Source organism: Apteryx mantelli, chromosome 17 (genome assembly GCF_036417845.1).
Source record: "Apteryx mantelli isolate bAptMan1 chromosome 17, bAptMan1.hap1, whole genome shotgun sequence".
Lineage (NCBI taxonomy): Eukaryota > Metazoa > Chordata > Aves > Apterygiformes > Apterygidae > Apteryx > Apteryx mantelli.
In genome coordinates, this window is record NC_089994.1 from 9,007,780 (window position 1) to 9,026,557 (window position 18,778).

General features: G+C 40.7%; 1 protein-coding gene across 2 annotated transcripts in view; it reads right to left on the reverse strand.

Annotated features, from left to right (window-relative positions):
- Nucleotides 1-3,713: 3,713 nt before the first annotated feature.
- The window catches only part of CLTCL1 (clathrin heavy chain like 1), a 37,865-nt gene continuing 22,800 nt past the window's right edge, over nt 3,714-18,778 (reverse strand). For both annotated transcript variants that reach the window (XM_067306867.1, XM_067306866.1), the window contains 17 exons: nt 18,571-18,713; nt 17,694-17,928; nt 15,632-15,754; nt 15,075-15,220; nt 14,493-14,676; nt 13,741-13,933; nt 13,090-13,247; nt 12,828-12,992; nt 12,307-12,414; nt 11,786-11,953; nt 11,555-11,704; nt 10,577-10,708; nt 10,114-10,224; nt 9,347-9,517; nt 8,297-8,518; nt 6,026-6,101; nt 3,714-5,034 (listed from right to left, as the gene is read on the reverse strand). In XM_067306867.1, the coding sequence (XP_067162968.1) occupies nt 4,919-5,034; nt 6,026-6,101; nt 8,297-8,518; nt 9,347-9,517; nt 10,114-10,224; nt 10,577-10,708; nt 11,555-11,704; nt 11,786-11,953; nt 12,307-12,414; nt 12,828-12,992; nt 13,090-13,247; nt 13,741-13,933; nt 14,493-14,676; nt 15,075-15,220; nt 15,632-15,754; nt 17,694-17,928; nt 18,571-18,713 (2,601 nt within the window). In that variant the 3' untranslated portion in view covers nt 3,714-4,918. The remainder of the gene's footprint in view (nt 5,035-6,025; nt 6,102-8,296; nt 8,519-9,346; nt 9,518-10,113; nt 10,225-10,576; nt 10,709-11,554; nt 11,705-11,785; nt 11,954-12,306; nt 12,415-12,827; nt 12,993-13,089; nt 13,248-13,740; nt 13,934-14,492; nt 14,677-15,074; nt 15,221-15,631; nt 15,755-17,693; nt 17,929-18,570; nt 18,714-18,778) is intronic.

The following is an 18,778-nucleotide window of genomic DNA, read 5'->3' on the forward strand; positions in this document are numbered from 1 at the left end:
TTGACAAGCCCAGATAGCGATCTACCATATACGAGGCCATTTCCCCACCCCCTACCTCTGAAAAGAGGAAGCATCATCCAAAAGGAAAGCTATCTAGAGACTTAATAACCGCCCTGTCCTCACCCGAACTCACTTCTAACTTCCCATCTGGAGAACCAGGACTTTGGGAATTTGTGCTCTGGATAATATTGGAGACCTGAGGAAAAGGACATACCAGGTGACTTTAATTTTTTCCTTTTATAATCATTAGCAGGAGGGGGGGAAAAAAAAAAGAAAAATACAGCTTTTTAGATTAAGAGATTTTAAAGTCTTGATAAAAACAGCAGACAAGGCAAAAAAAATTCTCATCAAGTTATCAAGCCATGCAGGAGAACACATGACTGAAAAAACTCCGAATTTGACTCATTTTTTAAATTCAAACACAGAGAAGAAAAACAAGACTTACCCTTCACAGATTATATTTCAGATTATGATTTTAATGCTTAAAAGCTGGCAATACTGCTGTGTATTTTAGCTTGAAAAAAATCTGATGATTTCTGATACTTTCCAGAAAGGCCTAAAAGGCTCTAGAAGCAGAGACCTAGACTGAAACACACCTATGCTAAGAATTTTGCAGCATTTTGCTAGTAAAGCATGAGCCAGGATCCGTCCTTACCCTTGGAAAGATGCCCACAGAGTACAAGCAGCATTGAAGAACAAAACCGCTATAATAGCGACCAAGTTTTTGAAGGCTGAATGTTTGCTGAAGTAAAAAGTGTAAAAGAATAAAAAGATTCCAAATCCACTAAGCTGGACTGCCGCACCTGCAGGTTGCTATAGCAAGTACTAATTCACTCTGCATACCACAACTTAATTATACACCAGTGTTACAAAGCGCTCATGTCATTAAGCATTTTTCAGTTCTGTTTGATAACATTTTATCACAAATTCAAGATGCTCCAATTTCACTTTGTGAGAACAAGTGAGATTGAAACACTCAGGATGTGCTGCAAAACAAAAAACAAATGCACTCAGACTGGAAACAGAAGTGACAAGCCAAAGTATACACAAGGGAACGTGAAGAACTCTGAAACACTGGAACAAATCCTACAGATAAGAAACACGCTCCATCACAAGGTGGTATACACACTGTCTAAACTGCTTGTTATGGGAACTTGGCACATGCAGTGCTACATGTTCCAAAATTTGTAAGTTTTCTAGCCTCTCAAAGGTTTTTCAGTACAAATTGGACCCACTGTCATGCTATTTTAATCACACTATTAGTTTCTCAGTGGCTAAGTTCTAGCCTGCCAATTAAAATGTTTCACACTGAAGCATAAACATTAACTATGCAGTAGCTTGTTTTAATAAACAGCTTTGCCCAAGTATATCACATGTGACAAAGTACAAATTTATCCACACTCATTTAACTCAGTGGACATCAGACAATGAATGATTGGCTTGTCTGTTTAAAGTTCAAGAAACACAGGAAAAATGTTTTATACTTCTGAATAATTGTTACTGGTTTTGCTAGGAAAAAAAAGTTGCTTCCTATTTTATACAGCCTTAATAAGGGATCCATGTCATGCTAAGTGCCAGCTTCCAGTAGTGTAATTGCAAAAAACCTTAGGGTTACTACTTTTGCCCATATTACCCCCATAATTAGTACCAACTTGAACAGGCTTCAGCTGCCTAGAATTCTCTTATTTCTTAAGCAGCAAAAACACTTACAAGCATTTTCCTCTGCTCTATTACCACTTCATTGTATAGCCCTAAAGAAAGGGAAATACAAATCTTAAAATACCACAACTTTATTGATGATAAGAAGCAGAACTTACCGCTGCGATGCATTCTTCCTGAATTTACAGGGCTGGCTCATCCGGCCCAACAGAGCAGACAGCAGCAGCCTAGATGGGAATTTTGCTTCCAACAGTAGCTGTTTGTTAGACATTCTTCCTCCCCTACCCTTTCACTTAGTGTTTGTACCAAAAGACACTGGTAACCTTTAAAGATGCAAGGGAACAAAGGATAGTGTAAGGTGCTCATGCACTAACAGACTGAGTGCCTGAACACAGGTCAGAATTTTAGGCCAAGATCAGCACACGTCCCTGCAGTCATTTGTTGAGAGATCAGTTTCTACCTAGCTTAGAGCCCCTAAAGCAGCTGCATGGCAATGCCTGTGAAGTGCTTGTCATCTCTGATGCCCCAGTCTGCCAGACTGGAGGAAACCCCAGTGAGGGCTGACAAGAGCTACAGAGGGAAATCCATCGTTTGCTTCTCACAGGAAAAGCATGTGCATGTAAAATCATGTACAAGCAAGTTACTATTTGACAGTAGCATGAGCCCAGAAGTTAGTCACCAGATCCTGCACTCTGCAGCGAGTTCTGCATGAACAGACCCTTCAACATTATAGCACTACCCCAATTTTACTACACTGGTGAGAATCAGCAAGAAACGCAGTTTTAAAGGAGGTTTTCCACAAGACAATCTTATCTAAGTTTTGAAAACTTGGATGGACACTACAACTTCATAAACTGGATCAAGCCCTCCACTTAATCTTAAAGAGGGGTTATTTCCTGCTGAGAATGACTTAATTGAGAATCAGATAGTGAAGTACTCTGTTATGCAAGAGCTTGTTCAGGGAATGTGTTTCTAGATACGTTTTAGAATGCAAGTAGATCACCAAATTCACAAAAGCCATTACGCTTAGCAAGGGCCTAAGATACCACGAGAGTAACTAAGGTAAGCCTTGCATTGAGAACTCCATTTTATTCCTGTAATTAGATTTCTAGACTGAAGCTATTAAGGATCCTCAGATTAGCTCAGTTCTCTACTGGTCATAAGACATTCTAGTATTTGATCGAGCAGTTTACTGTATTCCACTCTCAGCCTGTAATTGCGGCTATAAAGTCACAGCGAGTTTTCTGTGTGAAAGGAAGGAAACTCCCATAGCCATCCCACCAGCTAACCCTAGAGCTGGTCTTCAGTTCCAGCTGCCCACCCAAATTCCTGTTGACACACAAGGATCTGTTTGCAAACTGTAAGTAGCAGTGTATTATCTGGCTAATTCCTGCTAGGAGTAAGTCTGGACAGAGTATAGGTTTGCTTGCACTTATTAGCTGCTCAGTATTCCAAGCTGAGCCACTGAACACTGATGGGTACAAAACCAAGGTTAGTATGCTATATCAACACCAAGAAAACCCTGACTTGTATTAGGAAAGTGGATATGGCACCTCTTGGTCACTGCCCTATATGACAGAAGTGACAATATACTCTTAGAACTGTGCCAAGGCATAGTCTGCTCTTACTGATTTCACAACCTGTTTCTACTGGTTGGCATTTAAAGATGTTTTGCCCTGTTAAAGTAGAATTCAGTATGGAAGGTGTAGCTTACCACTACTACTGCTATATTAACATGTTCTAGTGGAGAAGACTGAAGCATCTCCCCCACCACAACACTGAGCTTGCACTTTTCCAGTTGTGTGAGTGAAGTCATGAAAGCATGTGCAGGGTACGCTGCAGGAAGGAGTCACATGACAAGCTGTGCTGATGCATCCAGGGAAGAGACTGCAACTCCTTTTTAAATTAATTGCTAAGCAGTCCATGCTAGATGCTTTGGACAAGTGTCCCCTTTCCTGCCTGGCACCCTTAGCTATCACATTAAGAAAGCTGGTAGTGCATTACTACTGACCAGTTCCCATCCCCAAGATATTAAGACTAGAACCACACAGTGGATACTGCAGTTTTACATTTATAGTTGGACTTTTATAATATTCATGATTAGCACAAGATTCATAACCATAAATTATACATTGTTATCTAAGTACATAAAATGTTAATGATACATGTATTTGAAGAGTGGCACAAAGTAATAATACATCCCTGTTGGCATTCTCAAAGAAAGAGGTGGGTGGTGAACAGGCTATTGATACTACTGTAGCATAGCAAAACTGAGTCACAGCACCCTGTTAAGTCAGATGGTGCTGACTCTGCCCGCCAGAAAGAGTCAGAACATGGTGTGGCAGGAAGCCATTGCCAGAACCAGTTAAAGGTGCAAATAAAAAGTCAGGATTACGGCCCTCCCTACTGCCTCAATATTTTAGCAGCAAGTCCCCCCTCCCCAACCCTGACACTGTGCTCTTGCATCTCTAGTACTTCGGCAGCCCATGCACGCTCCAATGTTTGCTTGCCACACAGAGCTGAGATTTTCTTTAGTACCATTTAAAGTCAACAAGTAACATGCTCTCCTCTTGTTAAACAAAAAGGATCTGGGAAATGTTTGCTCTCTGGTATGAGAAGATTTATTTTCTTTAAGTCTCAGATCTACTCCAGAAAATATAGAACAGACTCCACCTGAACCCCAACAGCACTGTCCAGAAAAGAAAACTTTCCCAATATTCCTCTAAACATTCAGAGCACAAATATTAGAAAGCCCATTTTCTTTTGTACATAAGACTGCAAACAAAATGGGGTAGTCAGATGTACACAAGCTTTCAACAATTCATCGTTAAGGAGACGCTTCACTGAATTGTTGACATCCCTGCTACTTCAGTAGCTTCAGCTAAAGCTTTAACAACTTGGTGCCAGGCATTTTCCCAGCTGCCTTCAATGGGCTTTGCAAAAGAAAAAAATGCTCTCTTCCCCCTGGCCTCAAGCAGTTATTGCTATATGAGTTAGTGAAATAGTGCCTTAACTTCAGACAAGAGTCTCACAATGTCATTAACAAAAGCTGCCTTTCAGAGGTTGAAATGTAACCGGACAATAATCAATAAATAACAGTAACAGGCATCCGTTGAAGTCTCCTCACTGAGCAGGGCAGCAAGTGTTCAGCCAACAGAGGGTCATCTGTGCCTTAGAACCATTGTACACTTCTCGGAGAAGTTAAAAAAGGGACGGGAAGGAAGAGAACAGAGACAGCGAAGGCCTGTCAGAGAGCTAGTTACATATTGAAACCATAAACAGGCGGCTGGGTGAATCCTGGCGCTGTGTATCCATATGGGAAGTTTGCCTGGGGAGGTACTGCACTGGGGCCTGCTGTCAACATCAACTGCTGGCCTAGAAAAGCATGAGAAAAAGAAAGTTAGTTTAAGAACCCAGGCTTTCCTAACACTAGCAGTACTATGGGACAGGATTAAGAGGCTTTAGCTAAAACCAGCTACTGTGCAAGCATATACTAGCATGTTACACTATAAGTCAACATGCGCCACATGGAGTGGGCACCAAGGCCATCTGCTCTTGCCACCAGAAAACTAAGAAAGCAAGGCATATTTCAGATGAGTACTCAACTGATCTTGAGCGCATGATTAATGTGGCTTGTTTTGAAGAGACTATATTGAAAGCCAAACAAACTGATACTGTTTAAATCATGCATGGTCAGAACTGACAAGTAAAGCAACTCAAGCTATTAGTTAAGTAAACACAAAAGGCTTGAACATAACTCTTGAAAGATTTGTCTTCATTGCTAGGAGCACACATGCCTCATGCATATGTTAAATTCAGGTTAACATTTACATTAGACAGTGAACCAGTCACATCCTTCCCTTACCAGCCACTTCTAGGTGCTTGTTAGCAGAATGTCTCTTCAGAAGGGCTTCTAAAATAGCAGTACACTTGAGGACAGCCATGTTTTTGGCTACATATGTCTTAAAATGGATGAGCTAGAAAGCCAGTCTGCTTTTCTACTTGGAAGAGCAGAAAGCAGACACATTCCTCTTAGAAAGAAATACCAGGAGGAATTAGCATGCTCTTTAAATTATTTCTGAGGTCGTGCACACTGCGATGCCCCCTCTCCTGTCACCATACTGAAAAGCTATTCCTAAGCTAGAATTCTGAGCTATGTAAGAGGAGCAACACTTTGAAGAGTAGAAGTACTGTAAGAGTGAGATGTCACTTCAGCAACTTGTACAGTTCATCTAGCACAGACACAACCATCTTATTAGCTAGCGGAAACCGGCCTGCTTTGACTGGAGGCAGTCATTAAGTTACCTCCATGAAGAGAGACCAGAGTGACAATAGCTAATCAATTAAAACCAAGTCTTTCACCTACCAAATACTATTGGAGTGGGTTCAGCTACTTGTTCCTCTTCTTTTCTTAGGCTTTCAGAAGCATCAAGTTTATCCACCTACATTGAAGTGAACAGGAGATGTATGAAGGCTTTGCCTAGAAACTGTACCATCATGTGAAAGCTTTTCATGCCAGGTACCTGAGCTATCAGGTGTCCCCTTTGTTAGTGCAGGCTGGGGACCATGAAAGTCTGCATTCTGCTATGCTGTAAACTGCCCTCCCAATTGCTTTAGAGTGGGAATAAATAGTAGCTGTCAAACATAGATGAGAGAGATCACGAATTTCAAGTGCAGTACTTCTTGGGACTGCCACCCAAGCTACTGGTTCACTTGAAAGCTGTTAGGTTAACAGCTTTCCAGAATAACAGTAAATATGGATGTTACTAAAACTATCCATACTACTATGAATCAAAGCAACTGGAAGCTAACAGTTAAACTAGCTTACATTGTTTTAGTTATGACCTAGGATTGCCACTCTCTCCTGGATTAGATTTTCCTCTTTACTGCCCCTAGAGCATTAAGAAGAAATAGGGAACAGAAAGTGCTATTACTCCCTCTGTTGGAGAATGAGCAAGCACACCAAGAGCAGATGCCCCTGAAGAAGGGACATGAGCGGCTATCTAGTAAAGGGTAGACATCTCTGACTTGCTGCCTAAAGTGAAGTTTTAAAGATTGCCAAGTGAGTGCTAACACACTTTGTGCCTGGACTGTTCTGGGACAGGGGCTATTCTACGCTTAAACACCTTTGGTTTATGCATAAGAGAAAGATGAATAAGTTCTGGAAGAAGCACACACTGTTGATGAAGTAGTCTATTCTTTTGTGCCTTTGAAGTTAGTTACATGACAAAGTTTTAGACGTACCACATTTATAAAAACCCATTCACTAATTCCATGTTTTGTAGTTAATTTCATAAACTAAATTAGTTTTGCTGTAAACCGCTTTCACCATGCAGATTTTCCTTCTGTATTTAGAACATGTGATAACCTGTAAATCCAACCAACAGTTTAAAAAACATGATCTTAGACCCAAGTCTCATCTCCTCAGCAGAATATGAGGATGAATTTAAGATCTGTGCAAGTACTTTCATCACACTAAGAAGCAAATCTTCTACAGAAGCTTTGTTACTTTTCAGACAGACTCACCATGCCTGCAAGACTGCTTCAGTAATTTGCAGCATAATCATGAATTTACACTCAGAACACTTCATGTTATGTGGCAACTGCTTTTGTTTACTCCTGAACCACATCCTCACTGCCACAAGGTATCTGCAGTACAGTGATCAGGAGCCCAAATGGTCATGTCTTTCTCAATCACTGGCTTCTGTTTCCCATGAAGGACAGCAGAGTCTGGTTGGATTTTCAAGTTGTTTGTGAACAGTTACCCTTTTAGCATTAGAAAGTGAACAGGAAATGAGTTAGAGCTAAGTTATACTGCTCTTCTGGCAGAAGCTACAGCTAGATTCCTGTAACAGAATCCTAGGATATTGAGGGACACAAATGAACACAGAGTTTGAAATCAGAGTGTCACCTTATAGAACAGCCCATCAACCTGCAAGAAAATTCAGAGGGGAATACTTAACATGACTGATTACAGGCAAGCTGAAGCAGTCACTTTAGATCACTAGCTTCAAGAAAGTTCTTACTGTGATATCCTATACAAACCTAAAGCCTTCTAAGGAAAGATCTAAAGAGTTTTAGATCTTAAGCTGTTTGAGACAAGCATTTCAGGAACACACATGATTAGAACCTCTCCCTCTTCCAGAATTTAGACTAGCTATAAGTATTGTACAGCTAGACTATGTATCTAAAGTTGTTTTCCACGAAAACCTCGTTTCCAACAATCAGTTCCTAAGGCTGATGTAGGAATAGTGTATAGTATTAGTTACTTAAAAGCTATATTTCTCTATAACAAGAGAATAGAGAGTACTTTCAATACTTACAGCAAGTAAGGAGTAACGCAGGTAGTCCTTGCTTTTAAGTATTCAGCTTCAACTATGGAGCAGCTCTAAAAAGCACAGTTGCCTATATCCATTATTAAAGGCTAAGGTTTAACTATTCCCCTTGCAAGTCCTAAAGCATCTATTTGAAGTTTAGCTAGCTAACTTCAAGTGATTAAACCCACAAAACTCCACAGAAGACTTAGTCTGAGGAATAATGGTATTCCAAACACATTAAAAGAGCTTTACCTGGTTGGCATAATGCTAATCATCTAGCAGACTAAAAGCCTTCACTTTTCAGCCTGTGCAATACTCACTTTGGTAAGGTACTCTCTCATCACTTGGATGAAATAAGGCATTGCAAAGTCCATGATGTTATGCCTCCATGCCAACTCAAGGACTACATCTGGGTGCAGCAAGTCGTAACATGTGAAGAGGCAGGCTGCAAAGCACTCCTGCTTGCCTTCTTCCAGGAACCACTGAAGCAGCTTCTCAGCTAGTTCTGCATCTTTGGACTCTGCAGCATACTGCATAGCATCCTACAGAAAGGGACAACAGTTAAGCTTGACCCTTGCCTGTCAGCTCCTTGCTCTATGTCATGTGCATTTCACTGCTGGCTAGATAAGCCAGGCATTTTGCAAACTATGAAGTTAATCTTTCACATGACCACACATGTGTGCAGGAGCCAAGGTACAGTATACACACTCAGTTAACCCTCTCGTTTTGAGGCAATCCAGATGCTTGTATTAACATTATCCAACAGGCTTCCCTTAAGTAAAGCAGCCCAGTGAAATTTTGCTTAGTTTTGTAGCAGAGAAGATAAACAATTCTTCTAGTATCCCAGCTACCTCACCATTAGGTATTAAGGGTTATTCAGGGCAGAAGAAATCACTACATCAGCTGTTTGGTCTGTGGCATGACAGAAGACTATTCGCCAGCTCTTCTACAAAGTAGTCAAGAATTGCCCCATGCAAACTCAGTACATGCTTGAGGACTAAGACTGCTGTATTCATATTTCATCTCTACCCTACCAGCCATAAAACTTCAGTCCTATGGAGATTGTTCCACATTGAGAAAACTGACCAGATGCCACCTATGGCTATAGACTAATCTCTCATCTGAGTATAGGATAATGTTTTGAAACTGGCTTTAAGATACACATTTGAAATTGCAAGCTATTCTGCTCTAAGATTCTACTTCCTCTTAGCCCTCCACCTGAAGTTTAAGGAAAACTGGAAGTCTGGATTTGAAATGAACAGAAGACATTCAGTTTTAAGGAAACTTATGCTTTATAGATCAGACACTTCTAGTAAATTCATTCCCTGCATTTTTTTAAACCAAAGGGAGAAAAGGCAGCATTAACTCACCTTATACAGACGATCTTTTTTGCATAGCTCCACACTTTGCTTCCAGCGGTTGTTACCCTTATACAAGTATGCTGCAATACGCCTAAACTCAATTAGTTCATGCTTTTCCAGACGCTGAGCCAATGTTATGTTATCAAAGTTGTCATAGGCATCAATGGAAGCTCTCAAACCCTGTTTCAAAAAGAATCATTACACATGCTTCCAGATGGTAGTAGGTGAGAACTACAGCAGAGAAGCATCCAAGCATGGTACACAAGCATTTAGGTTCTGCCAACTGGATGTTGACGCTATAGCTACATCTTGTTTCCCCTGCATATTTGGTGCATCACTGCAAAAGAAGATTTTTGACACAGCAAGATGCTACTCGGTCATACTAACTTCACTTGGCAGAATAGAAAAGCTAATCCTTTAGAAGCCAGAAAGGATGGCTTCCAAATAGAAGCCAATGGGGCCAGAGGCAAGTTTGTTTATAAAAGCATTGCCCACTATGGAATATGTACTTTACATTTACCTTTACATGAAGTTTGTTGTTCTGAGAGAAATAATTGTGCTATCTACTTTGTTTGAAGATTATCACACTGTGACCCAAGCCTTCCACACCCTCCTAAAATCCTTTGATTACACTCTCACTACAGTTGCACTGCAGAAGTTCCCTTCTACTGAAGGGTCTTACACCATGTCAGTTGGAGAGCAACCAAGCTTATGGCCTCTTTGTTGAAGAAAGAACAGCAAACCTCAGGTCTACAGTATTTTTTTGTGGGGCTCACCTGGTAGTCCTCCTCCTCTGTTAGAAGGTTGTTTAGAGCTTCATTAACTCCTTTGTTGTTGTGGTTCTGGACTGAACGCAGATAAGGCTTTACTAGAAGTAGCTGATTAACCTGGAATTAAGATGTTTCCAGCATGAGATTAAGTATAGCAATTCAAACACTCAGTACTCCTGAAGCAGGTATAACTCTTGTAATAAGAAATGGTAAGTGCTTGCTGTCAGTACCCTTCAGACCTGCAGACAAGCTATTTTATATGTCCAGAAGTACAACAGCATAATTGGCCTAGGATACTGTTAACTCTTTCAGCATCTCCCACATCAAGCTGGGATTGAGCTGCTTCTCAGTGCTTTATACTGGAGGCAGAGCCACCTAACAGAGGTCAGTCCCTTTCTCCAGCCAGAGACTGAAGTGTCCTAACATGCGAGAAAGGATTTCTTGTTCATCAACTATGCCCCAAACACACCTTGGAGAAAAAATTGACTGTCCTGGTGTGGTCCAGTCGTGGAGATAATACAAGCAGAAGATCATTGATCAGCAAAGGTTTGTAGTCCAAGTAGAACTGCAAGGCTTTGTAGTACAGCTCCACATTGGCCACCTGTATGGTCAGACATTAGTTAGTACTTCAAATGCAGACGAGTTTAAGGTGCTTAGATTGGATCACTTAACTCACACTACAGTTTATCTGACTCTTAAATAAAAGCTTAAGCTTTCTTCTAAAGGCCAGAAGTGTAATACATACATTTCTCACACAGATTTCTTGTTCAATGTTAAGGCTGTGTCTTGTATCATCTGCTACTAGGAGTAGTCCAAACCAATTCTAACCCATCCACAGTTAAGGGATTCTGGCACAGGGAGCCCACTAGAGTTAGAGTTAATGTGACCATTTGTTGAACTCCTAAAGCCAGCAGAGGCTGTAGTCTTACAACCAGTCTTTTGAGTTGTTGCCTTGTAGCCCATAAGATCAATAAGATTCCAAAATATGAACATGTTTCCTATCTAAACTATTCATCAAGCCACTATTCTCCACTGCGTACATGGGACAGACCAGGCTAATTCTTCCACTGAAATAATTAGAAGCATTTGCAAAGATCTTTCAAGAGCTGTTACAGCCTTGGACTAAGACAGCTCAAAAGGTATTAAGGAGGTTACGCCTCTTGCTTGTGACCTATGATCAGTCCCTGAAAACATTCTGTGCCAGCTGCTGCCACTCAGTAGAGTGTGCTGCACAACAGAAAACAAAGGGTCCAAGATTAGATCTTAATTCTTGTGTTAAACCTAATTAGAAGTTCTGTTTTAAGTATAGCAAGAAAACTGGCAGTAGTTTAAGCAAACTCAATTTCTAAAAGCAGGTTCTGTTGTGTGTTTTTGCCTTTATTCTTAAAAAGAAAAAAGAACAAACCACACAACTTTCAGCAGCTGCTTCAGTTAACCAGATACTTACCTTGGCAATTATGTCTTTAAACTGCCCTTCTTTCCAAGCATCAGTGGGATGATTCATCATTGTAATTATTGCATTGTCATACTCCTCATATTTGTCATAGAGGAATACAAGTTCTGCCCAGAGATGAGCCTGTTCTGCAGCTCTGAGCACCTGATAAGACAAGGAATCAGTCAGCTTGATTCACTGACAGCTTCCCCACTTCACCTGCAGTGTAGTTACCTTGCTGCATACCTTTGGAATATTAACTCTAGACCAGAAGAGCTCCAGATGTTCCCTCATTTTCTGAGGCTTGAATTTGGAGTACAAGATGGCAAGTTCAGTAAACATTCCCATGTGAGCACGCTCTAGACCCAAAGCAGCTTCCAAAAGGGCAATCAGTTCTTCAAAGTAGCCACGATCCTGGATGTTAGGAAGAGAAGGATTAATCTCAAATTTACAGCCAACTTGCATTAAAGCATTCTAAAAAGTATATTCACTTATTTGAACAGAAAAGCTTGTTGAACTTAAGAGCTTAATTTTGTAAGACTCTGGATTCCAATAAAGCAATAGAATGGTAAAACAAGAGATAGTGAAAGCTATCACCCTTCCCTTTACTAGTAAGAAGTGGAGACGGAGTAATGAATCCAATTCACTTCAGTAGTCCTCCAGGATCAGCCTTATAGGGTATCAGGTTTTAGCTATGACCAGTTAACTTTAGACAGCATGCTTGTATCTGCTAATAAAGTTTTCTAGGACATTGACAGTGATCTAACCTGATAATAACTAATCAGCTCTTCAAGTTCATCAGCATGGATTACTATGTGTAAGCCACAGATCTGTGCCAAGCGGAATTCCTTTCCGTCCACACAGGCAAAACATACCTATAATGAGAGTTAGCAAAGTAGTCAGTTCACAGGAGAATACTTCAATGCTTAGTCTCCTTATATTAAAGGAAAGGAAGTTGATTAGTGAATTTCACCAAATTCAAGGGTTATGTACAGTTCCAAATAGGTATTACTATAATGCTTGTTCTAGAATTAAAGCCTCTGCTATTTGTTTTACACTGTTCTGAAATTAACCTTGGGCAAGACGACAGCTTATGGAAGAAACATATTCTACAGCCAGAAACAGTAAGCAAGCTACTATCAGAGACCAGTGTAGACAGTTATGAATAACTGTTCTTAATTCCTGTGTTACTTACAGAGCAAAGGAGTCCAATTATGCTCAAAAGCAATATACTTGAAAGCAACACCAGAGCACAATCTGCAGACCATTAAACATGAGTTTAGGTTACCTCCTTCCAAGTCCTTGTGCTATTGGCTTTGCGGCCACTGTCCACTGCTGCCTGGTACTCTCCGAGGTGCACCAAGGTAGATGCCAGGCGAGCAAAGTTAGATACATTGTTATAGAGTAGTTTTGCTGCTTCATACATCCCTTCTTCATAACAGCGATCACCAACCTGGATTAGGAACCCAACATAAACAAGAACAGCAAGAATCAAGAGTCAACCAGCACTGGGAAGCTAGTCATAAACTGAAAGTGCGATCAAGACATACCTGTTGTATATGGGCGTTATTAGGGCCACTAATAAACTCTTCCAGTTCTGAGAGACGATTGGTTTTTGCCAAAGCAAAAATAAGTTCAGTCTCTACATAAGACTCTCTAGCCTTCTTCCTGGCCATCTGTAAGAATTTGACTAGGTCCTCCCAGTTATCTTGAAGAAAGAAGAGATATTTATGATCTTCTATTTAACCATTCTGTATTGGTCTCCTCACCCACCTTAGAAACAGTTCTGGCTATTTCACTCAAAGATTTCCTCCTCCATGCTACTAAATTATACTCAGAGTTAAGAAACTCCTTACGTAAGAACACAGCCACCTTCATGTGAGGTTTAACTTCTTGCTACTACCCTACAATTCAGTTGCCAAGCAATTCTGCTACACACTTGCTAAATCTAAACTTATCTTTAGTTGTATTTTAGACCAGAGCAGTCCAAAGGATCTCTGCATGAAAGTCTTTGGTGTACCAACAGACAATAAGCGTGTTGACATTAATCACATTAAACTTTGCCTCAACCACTCCATGGACTACTTCAGTTTAGGCTGACACTGAGAATGCAGGAGTCCCAAGAATTCCTCCTGCTCAAGGTAGATTCAGTAACCCAGCTCACATCCAAGCAATTTAAGTTTGAGGATGCTTTGTCTTACCATTTTTATTAGCTGCTTGAACAACTTCCATGTAGGCAGATGGATCATCTGCCTTTATATAGGAGTCAATGGCTTCCTTCACTAAGTCCTTCTGAAGCTGTGCTCTGGCTAACTGGCTCCATACCGCTGGTTCATTGCATCTCTCTGCAAATTCATAGGCACGGTCTAAATTGCCAATGTGCTCAATCAGCACCTGTTTGAAATGAAGTTGCAAGTTAAAAATAAAACGGTTATAATATTGCCTTCTAACAGAGTTCTACTACCTTTGAGAGCATAGGCTTGTTACTATGCAAGAAATATGAAGCTAACTGCTTTTAGAACAGTCCTTTCAGCCCAAGGGACTCTGAGAATGAAACTCTTGTCACTACAGTTTCTCCCCTGCCTTACAGAGGTCAATATGCTGGCCTCAAGGCAATGACAGGCTTGTGTTTGCTTCTCCTGTGCTTTTCAGTTATGAGTCTCCAAGGTAGTCACTCTGAACCACACTCACTGCACACACATCAAGTTGTATCAATACACACTGGAATCTTTTGATGCCTTTAAACAGGCAAGTCTCTGAAGTCACTATTTTGAGTCTATATTGCTACTCTTGCATGTACTCCCACTTCTCCCAACTTGATAACACACAGGAACTGTTCTCTTAAGCCTCTCTCAAGTACCAGTTACTCCTGAAGAATCAGCGTAATAGTACACTTCCTCCCATTCTCTTTATTACTAGCATTCTACGCCTTTAGGAAGGAACTATGCCTCACCTGGATTGCTGAAGTATTAACATCAAATTTTCTGAATATAGCAAAGGCTTCTTCATATAGCTCATTGCTGATAGCAATGTTTGCAATATCTGGGGCATCATAGTTATCAAGTCGATTGATGTATTCCATCACACGAGTGCGGTCAGCCTTAATGGCAGTCAGGATCAGCAGATTCTGGAGATTCCTTTGGTGAACAAGATGCATGTTATAAGCAGGTGTTACCGTGCACTACTTAAGTGACATGTATTGTACATGCAACAAGAGCCGCATACACCTGCTTGCTATTGCTAGCAGAGACCTTTCAAACCCAAGTTGATGAGTATTGCTATTTGCCCTCAATAAGGAAATTGCTTGCCAGTACCAGTATTCCTTCCTTTCGACACATGGCTGCAAACTGAATAGCATGAACCAGTTCTGCTCTTAAAAGCAGAGTTCCTCAAATTCTGCTTTTTTACCTGACTGTACACAGCTACTTTTCATAGTGCTTAGGCCACAGAACCAATAGGCACAAGAATAACTTGGGTCACTTGAAAACCTAAACAGACACTGAATAGGCTAAGCTTGTGGGCACTTGCTTCTTACCTGTGTTCACTGAATACAGAATTATCCAAGACAATCTTTTCCAATAACTCAATCAATTCATTAGGCAGGTCAGCAGTCATGAAAGCCTTCACAGTAACAGAAACCTCCTCCGGATCCTGTGTCTCTGATAAAGCTGTTTGGACAACCTAGAATTCAGATAGGACTAAGCGTTCACCCCAAATACAATAGTTGCCGACATATTCTGGCAAGCTACAAATTAAGGCTTCAGAATTTCAAAAGTAGTTAGTCATAGTCAGCAAGGAAGAACTATTTCTGTGCTGACTACAGGTATTAAACTCATGCCCTGATCTGCCTAAGGAGAATATTCACTAGAGGTGGGTCCCTCTATGGGACACAGCAAGAATACCTTACTGATAACTATGACCATAAAGGTCAGAGTCACTTGCCACTCAAACTCTTAACAGTTGCTGTACGGTTGAGATAGGGCCTCAAGGGACCTCAGGGAGAAGACAGGTCCTTAACTTCCCAGAATGGTTTTAGTCAATCTGAGGTCTCCTCATATTGATAGAGTCTAGTCTTTAGCCTTTGCATTGTACCTGGTCAATAAGCTGCCGCCTAAATGGATTGTTTTCCTCCAGTACATTTGCCCAGAGCTCAGGATCCTTCCTGCGTACCAGATAGCGAGCCTCACTCTTAAACAGAGAGTTCTCGTTGCAGACCTGAAGGAGGAGAGAGTTATGAACACCAGAATTAAATATTAAGGGCTAGTACCACAAGACAGGTTTAGCCAACTATGAATCAGTCTAATAGACTGACTAGAACTAGTTGCTGACCATTGCTAAATACCACAGACAAGTTCTTACCCAACCTCTGATCTGGAAGGCTCATGGAGAAGGTCTCCAGCAGAGTTGCTATAGCTTCTCTTGATTTTGCCTGAGACAAATACTGTGACAGTAGCTTCACAGTAACTATTTGCTTCTGTTTGAAGTGAAGACCTGCAGAAGCCTGAAGAACTTAAGTTTTAAACCTAGAAAGGGAGCCACTTGCTTGGGCAGTGTTAAGTAGTAACTTTTAAGGAAGGCGCTGAGTTTAAAGCTAGAAACAAGTTACATATCTGATGTCATTAGCTTTGGACTAGAAGTGTTCAGAGTAGCAGATGGCTGCATTTCCCCTGTTAAAATATTAAGCTTAAGGGTGCAGATTAAGTGTGGAATCTCCCATAGGAGGACAGCAAGGAAGAGTTATGAGTTATGATCCTATTAGTGCCACTGACTTCAAACTACCAACTAGAAGAGTAGAATCCTGAAGGCCTATTCTGTTTTCTACTAACAGGTCATGTTCTATTAGTATCAGAATTAGCTCTTGGAATCTCAAGTACTTTGCTGTAAGCAGATTATTAGGAATAGCCTGGTAGTCTCACAACTTTGCTTTATAATTACTACATCTATTAGTTATCTAGTTGAAGACTTGAGCCCTTTTCTAGGGGGAAACAGTGTCTTAAGAATAGTTCTTACATGAGGAAGATCTTTCCTCCATAAACAGAAACACTTCTTCACGGCATCAGATCAAGGAAGAAATTGGTACCGTCAGGTTTTTACAGTTAACCAGAATGCTAAAACCTATCCTAGCAAAATCTCCTAGTGAAACCACAATTCAGAGCTACCTTTGTAACCTGAAATAAGAAACAGGCTGAACTTAGCCAGCTCTTGATTTAAATTTTACAGCTACAGAGGATTTACTGCTTGAAAAATAGTTTCTTCAGTCTGGGAAGTCATCCACTTTCAGTGGCAAGTCTAGATTATGCCATATTCTAACACCCACATGGAGGGCACTGCCAGGAAACAGCATTTACTGCCTTTAAACAGGACAAAAAACAAGCTACCCCTCTTACCCCTGCACAGCTGACATTCTTTGCATATACTAGTATAAAAGCGCAGGGAGGAGGCAGAATGTTTTCTTTCATAGCAGCTACAGGCATTGCAATCTGACATTGAATTCTGGTGTCCAGTTTGAGACTAGGATGTGTTTGGAGAACCCTGCGAATTTGACTTGCCCTTGAACTTCTGAGGGAGGTTCTAGGAATCAACAAGCTTAAGATAGGAGAGGAATGCTATCTGAACAAGTGTGTGCAGTTTGACTGTCAACACCTATTTTCCTCATTTCTAATCAAGTATCTGAGCAACTCTAAGGGTCAACTACAATGCGGAAAAATTTCATCTTTCTTTCTATTTTCAACCAGAAGTTTCAAGGAAGCTTCTTTTCCTATTGCAGGGTCAGAGTAGATGATGACCTGCCCCTTCTGCTCTGACCAAGTGTTCAAGGCTTGTCAAAAAACTTAAGTTAACAAAGGTTTACCAAGTTAACACATTAATCATTTGGGCCCAGTACACTTGATCTAACTTTGAGCAGAGTTAGTGGATGAAAGACATGAATGGTACCTTAAAGCTGTAGAGCTACATAATTTTTAGTTCTGACATAGCATAAGAGTTCCTCTGGTTAGCATATAAGTTATTGTCTCCCTGTAGGCCAATCCTGCCTACCTCAATTTCCAAGTGAGACTACAAGACAGGATTCTGCAAGTGTTAGACAAATAGCTGGTTAGGCTTCTGCTTTAGGTAGCAAGAACTATAACATGTTTATGAATGTAGTTTTGCTAACCTTTATGAGTTCCAGATCACACTGCCCCCTTTCATAAGCAACGCAGGCCAGATGAGGGTCTCTCTTTTCACAATATTTGCCTACTACACGGCTGTCATAGTAAGGATTCTCACGAAGGAACCGCTCTGGATTATTATTACTGTCAATGTAGATTTTGGCCAAGGCATTATGAGTGGCAGGTTCTTCACAGCCTTCATGAATTCTTGATTCAAGCCATGGCAACAGCAACTTAAGCCTTTGAAGAAGGAAACATTTTAGGTTTACAAATCAGAAGAGGCACACTTGACAACTATCCATTAGTCCCCAGCCTTCCCTTCAAGAAGGTCTGCTAGTCAGACTCAAAAGCAGATGGAAAACCAGATACTGATTTTTAATAGGTCTTAAATGAGTGGTGCCAAGTCTGTAGTTTAAAGTCAGGGAAGGTAGCAGATACCACTAAGTTTTGTTATCTTGCCTTTCAACTCCCGTTCTATTAGGCAGCTCTTAAAGCTATTTGTTCATTTCACAGTTAACTACAAACTAATTACACAAGCTGCCACGTACCTACAATGAGACTGCAAAGACAGTAGTTTTATCCAGGTTTACTATCAAGACAGAACAGTCACATCCCATGGATGAGCTGTACAAGAACTCAGAGTTCAAAAGCTGCATTATTCACCATGCAGTGTTGTCAGGCATTCCTATATAGCCCAAGTAATCAGAAGACTTGCTAGAAAAGTCTAAGCTGCATACAGGAGTTACACCCTGCTTTACTGTAGAAAAGTATAGATCAACCAGTATTGTATCATTCAACAGAACTGCAGGCAATTCAATTTCGGTATATACCATGTTCAAGAAATCTTGATACTAGGGTCTAACATATGGATTTTTTTGTTACCGGTTTCTTTTTTCCACTTCAGCCACCAGCTCATCTGTTGAAAACTGCCCTCTAACCACCATGATCAAGTTCTTAATGACATCTTCAGAACAATCCACATCAAGAAGCCCTCCAACCACAGCTGGTATACGGCTGGGATTCACCTAGAACAAGCCACCATCAAAATTAGTTATTACCACCATTATTAACCTACCCCTAGCTCTCCTTA